At 39.2% G+C, this 8237-nt stretch overlaps 1 protein-coding gene across 1 annotated transcript in view; it reads right to left on the bottom strand.

The window, feature by feature from the left end:
- Positions 1-973: 973 nt before the first annotated feature.
- Positions 974-8237, bottom strand: part of LOC109483212 — a 30407-nt gene continuing 23143 nt past the window's right edge. The window contains 8 exon segments of the mRNA XM_019786191.1: positions 974-1677; positions 2354-2673; positions 2675-2759; positions 2873-3295; positions 3767-3913; positions 5037-5160; positions 6013-6255; positions 7344-7506. Coding sequence (XP_019641750.1) covers positions 1649-1677; positions 2354-2673; positions 2675-2759; positions 2873-3295; positions 3767-3913; positions 5037-5160; positions 6013-6255; positions 7344-7506 — 1534 coding nt within the window. The 3' untranslated portion in view covers positions 974-1648.

The following is an 8237-nucleotide window of genomic DNA, read 5'->3' as shown; positions in this document are numbered from 1 at the left end:
TGCTCATATTTTGCCTCCAACGGTTAAGGAAATCCCTTTCTTCCTTTCTTAGTTTTTTTTTTCTCATCTATCAATGCAGTAGTTTGATTAAAAGTCCAAAACTCATTGTTTAAATTTTAACCCAACCTTTTGTGTTTTCTTCATGGCTCCTATCATAGCATTTGGGGCTATAATAGGATGCCTAGATCTGTTTTTTTTTTAGTTTTTTTCGCCCTGTTGCTTCATAATTTTTGTAACAAATCTGAGAACCAACAAATTAAATTGGTCTGGCCTAAGGCACCAAATGAAAAACAAGGGATCTGGAGAAAATTCTGAGGCAAAATCACTGAAATAAGAACACAAGAATCATTGAAAACAGCCAGTTTTAATACTGAACATGTGGAAACTGAACAATATGAGCTATATGCTAAAACTTTGAAAAATATATTCTGATAAATGAGTGTGATGTTTAATCTTACATGTATACCATTCCTAACCTATCATCAAAAATACAATTATTGCATACGGACATATTGCAATATGTTATGCACCAAGCCACGGATGGCACGTTAGGCAACTGGTAACATTAACAACAAAAACTAAAACAAAGTTAGATTTTGAACAAAACTGTGACAGGGACTCTAAAAGGTAACAACAGCTACAAGTTAGTAGGATCCAAGATGTATATAATGATACATAATGTAACACATGTACAGTCATTGGACAAAACTTAACCAAGATAAAACCTCTTTGAAAAACTTCTTTGAAAAAAGTTAGTAAACTAACAAAAAATAGGTACCGGTAGTTAAACTTTGCTAGCTAAATACAACAGAATATACATGGCTGTGAAGTGTTACAAATGTACTTTGAGTTTTTGTAACATTACTGCTTTTTCAGAAAGCCAATCCCTACAAATAGCCCTCCCCTATTGTTGCCCTTGATCAACAATTACCAGACTAGAGTATCATAATCATTATCATTGAGTCTGTATTGCAAGTCAATGAAATCTAGTTGTAGACATATAAAGTCTTTGCTTCTTCCTTTCCACATTGTTATCTTTCCTTTTTATTGCTTTTGCAACATTAACAAGCAGTGAAAAAACTTTACTTCATTTGATGTTGAAAGTAACAAGTTAGCACCATGATTGTTTTTCTAGATATGAACAATCTAACATTTCATCTACAGCCTTCAGATGTGCAAGTTGTTCTGTCAAAGGACAGCTTCAATTCATCTAACACCTAGTTTTTAACCAATGTTTCGCACTTTTGTGGCAACAATTTTCTTATTAGACTGAGGTCTAAGTCATAAACTTCTGAGTGGTGAAGTACATGTATGAATACATAATAATTGTATCTGTAGTCACAGTGTTTAGTGTCCCTAGGTCTGGATTCTACATTTCTTGTTTGAATAGTATGTGTACATGGAGTTGTTTTCAGTTTTCTGGGGAAGGACTCCTGGAGGCCACCTACCTCTCCAAGCCGGTACTGCACAATGACTACTAGTCAACCAAAGTGCATAATAATTGTACCTGTAGTCTCAGTGTTTAGTGTCCCTAGGTCTCGATTCTAGACTTCACCTTTGAAGAGTACAACATGTACATGGACTTGTCTTCAGTTTTCCAGGGATGGAGGCCACCTACCTCTCCAAGCTGGTACTGCACAATGACCCCCTAGTCATCCAGAGTGAGGTCAATAATCTCTGGAACAACAAATGAAACAAACTGTAACTTAGAGTAAGATAGACAACCTAAGTTAATATTGGGGGTATGTTTATTACAACTCTGTCTAATATGTACTTAATTACTTGAAGGCATCCAATGCGATTTAAAGCAGCAAAACTGGAAATATTTTGAATAAGGCAAACTTTATGATATTGCCACATACTGTTTCACATTAGCACATTTCAATCAGTATTTCATACTTTGGGTATTTAAAACTGCAGAAACAAGCCCCAAAATGAGTATTGTATTTATTGGGAGGTACCCTAAAAGGAATTAGCAAAAGATAGGAAGAAGTGGAGGGGACTGTTGAGGAAGAGACGAGTTCTGTGCGCAGGCTGGCCACTCGAACGACTGACTCGAGGAGACCTCAACAAGTACAAGTACAAGTACAAGTACCCTAAAAATCAGCCTAGGGCCCTTCCAGTAACTCTTTTTTGTCAGAATTTTGGATATTTTTGCTCCATGAGGGTCAATATACACAGGGATAGTGTGGTTTCAACTCACCATGTAGGTACATGTAAATGACTAGAATATTGACTTTGAAAAATCTAGTTCCTAAAAACTGCACTGGATGCCTTTAATGGGGCGCTGGCTTAAGTGATTCAGATATAATTTACGACATTCAAAGGTAATCAATGTGGGGACAAATCTTACCATCAGGCTGAAATTTCCTCTTGTTCCTTCTTTGATTTTCTCTCAGAGGAGACCTGGGCTCCTGTTTCACTGCTGGCCAACCCTGCTGTCTTGCAACAGGCACTGAAGCTTGGCTCCCTCGGGCACCCTTCCCTTTGCCTCCTTTCCCTGGGGTCTTGGATGATGCACCTTTGGCTTTGGCACTTGACAAGCCTTGGCTTGTAACAGACTTGCTGGCAGAATACGTTGATGCCTTTGCTGAGACAGAGCCTCTATGGGTAGCATTTGCAGAAAGCTGCTTCCCTGCTTTGGTTCTTGTTGACAAACTTTGACGACTGGTTGCAGGTGTTGCCGCTCTGTGCAAGAACGGACTTACAGCTGCACCTGTTTGCTGGCTGTTTCTGTTCTGTTGCACCTGTGCCGTGGTGTCCACAACAGGGAATCTCAGCACCTGTCCGCCCTGTCCTACCATGGTGACAAAGTAGCCTTCTTCTGTTTTCACCTTCTTTAGAACGAGTGGGGCAGTGGCTTGGCTGTTACCAGGGCCAGTCATGCCCTGTAGGGTTCTCTTCCTGAACTGGCTAACTGCTGTAGGGTTGAGTAACGGTGTAGAAGCTCCTGCACATCCAACATGCTGGTTTTCCTCTCTCTTGATGCGAGGCTGGGTGACGTATGTGTTCGCAGAAGCCTGATGTGACTGGATATAGCCTGGCACAGGTGTACCAAAACGACTGGCAGATGGTCCTGATCTCATACCAGCTATAGCACTAGCAGGTGCAGTCATTGTACCAGCAGGTAGAGGCCTGATGCCACCATAATGGAAGTTTTGGGTTGGAGGTGTAGCGGCACCACAGCTGTGCATCAACTCTTGTTTTATCCTCAAGGTCAATGGATAGGTGGGTGTTACCACAGAGACTGGGTTGATGCCGGTAGGTGTAGTTCCAGTGGACATGTTGGAGGAACCTAGGGAGGAAAATTCAGTCAACTCATTATGATGGAGGATGTTTTTTTTAATGTCATACATATATATTATAGAAAACATGGTCATCTTTCATCTATGGAAGCTGCAAGATTTATATGTAATCTATATTTCTCCTGTCAGGAAAATAGAAGTAAAAACACATTTTGTCCCTATGACCAAATGCTGCAAAACACATGTACATGTAAGTTGTTGTGCACCACCCACCAACTTTCTAACAAGAGAGTGCAACGGTACATGGATCTATCAGGGCTATATGATTGCTATGCAATTTGTATTCTCTGCATTTTATCTGACCATACATGTAATCTCCTCCCTCCTGATCTCAATGAAAAGCAGCCAGGAGGAGATTTCAGTTTTTCATGGATAAAAAAAGGCTCAAGCAAAGAAAACAACAAACAAGCACATATCTAAAGATCCTCTAACAATAAACTTTTCCCTACAAATTTGCGCACCTGGTCTGTTCATAAAGGAGTAGCTTGTATGAGCTGCTAACTGGTTGACAGCAGGAGTCTGTGGTGCTGGTTCAGGCAGAGGTGGGAGGTCCTTCAGCTCTGCATCTTCAAATAGGGACTTTACCTTGCCATGGATGGATAGCATGTCTGAAACAAACAAACATGAAGAGATTGTTCCAAATTAATATACAAAATGTTGAACTGCTAATTATGGATTCTTTATTGATAACACAGAACTTGAGGCTTCAAACTGACAAGGGTAGTATACAAAATTAATGTAGGTAGAAGTCCTTTATTCTGGAAAATTATCATCAGACTAGACGAGTCATTTGCAAAATTCAAATGCAAGCAGGGTTTGACAAGTTTTCTGAAATCCACTTGCCCTATCGGGCATGGTTATTTCCACTTGACCGAACCAACTTTTCACTTGCCCGAAGTAATACAGTAAAAAACTATGCATTTTACTTGCAGAAAAGAAATTATTTTATTTTTCAATAAAAAAAAGCACTTTACAGTTTATAATGTTGCTTGCTTTATTTACCAAAATAAGAGACATTTCTGACAACAGGACATATTTTTGACTGGTGTCAATATCACATGTACTTACTTGTACTTGAGTATTACATGTAATATCTCTATTTGAAAATGATGTGTAATTTTGCTCCAAACACTGCATCCAAATAATTTACTTGCCCATACAGGAGGATATTTACTTGCCCGAACACTGCTTTTACTTGCCCTGAGCAAGTGTGCAAGTGGACTTGTCTAACCCTGGCACGTTCCAACATTCCAGGTCTTCTAATCAGTTCTTACAAACAGGAGGGTTTTGTGATAGTGGCAATTGGGTAAGACAGCTGAGGAAGACTGAGTGTTTTGGTCAGAAATTGGGCATATTTGGTGTTAGGGCTCAAGTTCATTTTTGGGAATAGGTGCACTTGTGCACCCAACCTAAAAAGTTGTAGGAACAATTTTTTTTGGTGCACCATATGAGATAAAATAAGTAGAATGTCTAATTATGTTTAATTTCTAAAGAAATGGCGATGATCATGGTGTTATCATTTTTCTGACACTTAGATGTTAAGAATATGCTGTATACTACTTACAATGTAGTCTACATGTCTATATTTAACATCCTTACATAATGTAAACCTATGAAAATATTTGGGTGCACAGCTCCAAATTTGGGTGCACTAAGGTGCACATGCACCCAGTATTTCAAGCCCTTGGTGTACATGTTAATCCATTGTCATCATCATCATCATCAACCCACCATCCATGAGGTGTTTCTTGAGTATGGTACAGTGAACAGGAGCTTCCCAGAACGGCTCATACAGCACTGCAAGGTCCTCACACAGCTGGTCACACAGGACCTGCATCCTCGCCACTATGTCAACCTGGAAATACACATAAAATCATGTTATCTGTCTGTCAAATCACCCTTAATTCTTACAATATAAAGTAATAAAAAGTCAAATTTGAAAGAAGCTGTGAATTCTGAAGAATCTGAAGACAAAAAATCTTTTGCTAAAAGTACACTGAAGGATTCAACATACACAGAAAAAGGATTGAGGTTTCATTTTTGGTAACCAAAAAACATTTACAATGTCATGTATCTTGAATGAAATAATATTAAATTTGATATAACATGTATAACAGTTATGTATAACAGTATAATGTATAACAGTTTCAAGACAGGAATAATACTACATACTATATACTGTACAATTCAAAGATTAAAATGTCTGACAATGTGAATGTATTGGTGACATTGCCCTTCATATTTTTCATTAGCCTTTACCACACTGAAGCCATTTTGCTGCCAATATTCGTTTACTGGACTATGTAGTGGGAAGGTTACCTTAAACATAATGTCATATCAAAAGTAATGAGGACCCATTGTTCCCTGTGATGGCATCGCTGATGTCCACGTTCAAGGTTTTTTTTACTGTTTTAACATCATTTTTCCTCGAACCAGGGGTTAGACGTGCTTGCACAAAGTACAAGTCTTTTTGTTGAAGCAAGATTTTTACGGCTGGATGCCCTTCCTAACGCCAACCCCAACGCTAGTAGCAGGGCCCAGGAACCCTCTAACTTTCCCAAGGGCACAACGTCTGGGTGCATGTCCGGACATGTCTGGGTCCAACCCTGGGGATTGAACCTGGGTCTCCTTGCTTGACAGTCAGATGCTCTATCCACTACATCACACAGACACCACCTGGTTCAAAGAGATAATATGGATAACAAACCTCTAAGTCAGCCAGCTGTTTGAGAAGGATCTGTGAGGCCTGGTCAAACATGATGTCCTTCTCGTACGCCACATAGACGTCCATGTGGTTCCTCATCCGGTTGAAACTGCCCGGCCCGGCCTCGTTGGTGCACGTCTCATAAACCGGCTCCATCCGGTTCTGTACAGCCGGGGTCATGACCCTGCTGATCTCTCTCTGCTGACCTGTGATGAACTCCTTCAGCTCAGCCACCGCATTGTCCAACTGAAAAGAGAAACAATATTGTATATATTCGAAGCAATTTAGTAACTCACAAGTTTTATTGTTGATTTTAGTCATAATTAGTTAAATGACCTCTGGCCTCAACCTCAATTATTTTAATGTGTAATTGCAATGATTGTATGTATTCAGTGCTTGTATTTTATGTGTTGTACTGTTAATGAGCCCTGGAAGATTACCCCTCATGGGGCTAAAGGGCATCTCAATAAATCAAATCAAATCAAACTGTTTAGGCCACACAAATTTAATTTGTTGGTTCTCAGATTTGGCTCTTCATTTTTTCCTATTTGCAAAAAATGAAGAACCAAATCCGAATCAACTCAAATATGCTCATACTTTGCCCCCAACAGTTGAGGAAAGTCCTTCTTTTCTTCCTAGTTGTTACAGTCTTTACATCTATCAATGCAGTGGTTTGATTAAAAGTTTAAAATTCATTGTTTAAATATTGGCAGCCTTTTGTGTTGACTTCATGGCTCCTATTGTAGCATCTGGGGCTATACTAGGATGCCTAGACCTGGTTTTTTAATTATTTTTTTGCCCTGTTGCTTCATATTTTTGCTGAAAAAAATCAGAGAACCAACAAATTAAGATGGTGTGGCCTTAAGTACTGCCAAGTAGCGTACTGTAAATCACTTTACTTTCACATTAGCAAAAGTTTGTGGTCTGAGAAAAATGGGCGTGTTCGTGGAACTACAATATACATTCATAGTGGCAGCAGACACAGAAAAAGAAAGTGCTTGCGGTAATAAGTTTGCAGTACAAATGTGACAGTAAAAACTGTGAATATATAAGTGCACCGTGAAAAAATCGTGATTCAAAGTATAGAGTTTTGCCATGTTCGACGTTTGCAGTTGAAGTAATTCTGCAGTGCAGAAGAAATGCAAAGCATATATTCTCTTGTTCACACCAGCTAGATACACATGGAGCACAGTGTATACATATAAACATGTAAGCTACAATGTATTTCAAAGGGTGGTACATGCAGGTGGGCTTATTGGCACCGTATATCATGTAAGTTTCTTTGCCATTGAAGTTAACCATGCAAGACTTCAGAAAATGACACTGTAACTTACCCTCATCTTGGTGGAGTTGAGCTGTTGTTGCCCCACTCTGTTGACCCTGTCTGCGTCCATGCCCAGAGCCTGGAGCTCTGTCCGCAGCTTCAGCAGGAACTCTTTCAGGGTCCTCAGTACACTCTGCTTACAGTTGTCCAGCGAAAAGAACAGGGTACCATTGCTGTAAAATATATTCAAGGTATACAATTGGTGCCATGCAAACATGGATATCAAATTGAATATTCTATTATAGTAACTGTAATAAAATTAGCCAATGATGTAATACAACATATGGAACACTTTAATTTAGTAAAGCACCACAGGGCTCATTAGCTTTTAGCACCAGAAGGGCAGGGTTGGACAAGTTTTCAAAATTCCACTTTCCCTATTGGGCAAGTACATTCATTTGGTTATTTCCACTTACCCAAACCAACTTTTCACTTGCCCAAAATATGACACATTTGACTTGCAGAAAGGACTTTAATTTATTTTTCAATAAAAAAAGCACTTTAAACTAAAGTTTATAATGCTGCTTGCTGCTTGCTTTACCGGTATTTACCAAAATGAGACTTTTCTCACAAAAGGTCATATTTTTGACTGGTATGAATATAATATCTTTATTTGAAAATGATGTGTAATTTTGCTCCAAGCACTGCATCCAAAATATTCCCTTGTCCGATACTTGCCTGAACAGTGCTTTTACTTGCCGTGGGCAATGGGACTTGTCCAACAAAGCGTTAAAGGTGAGAAATGAATGGGTATCATTGCTCTAAATTACACGTTTTTGCAGACTAGTGCAACAAAAACTATCATGTGGAAGTGACAGAAAGTGAGGTTCAGAGTTGGGAGAGCTGGTTAATTGTCAACCTTGAATGTGACAGACAAGACAGACAATCCTGGCCATTGGCTCTT

Source organism: Branchiostoma belcheri, unplaced genomic scaffold, assembly GCF_001625305.1.
Source record: "Branchiostoma belcheri isolate BF01 breed outbred unplaced genomic scaffold, Haploidv18h27 scaffold63, whole genome shotgun sequence".
Lineage (NCBI taxonomy): Eukaryota > Metazoa > Chordata > Leptocardii > Amphioxiformes > Branchiostomatidae > Branchiostoma > Branchiostoma belcheri.
The sequence above is the reverse complement of the archived record's forward strand: the minus strand, read 5'-3'. Positions and strand labels throughout refer to the sequence as shown.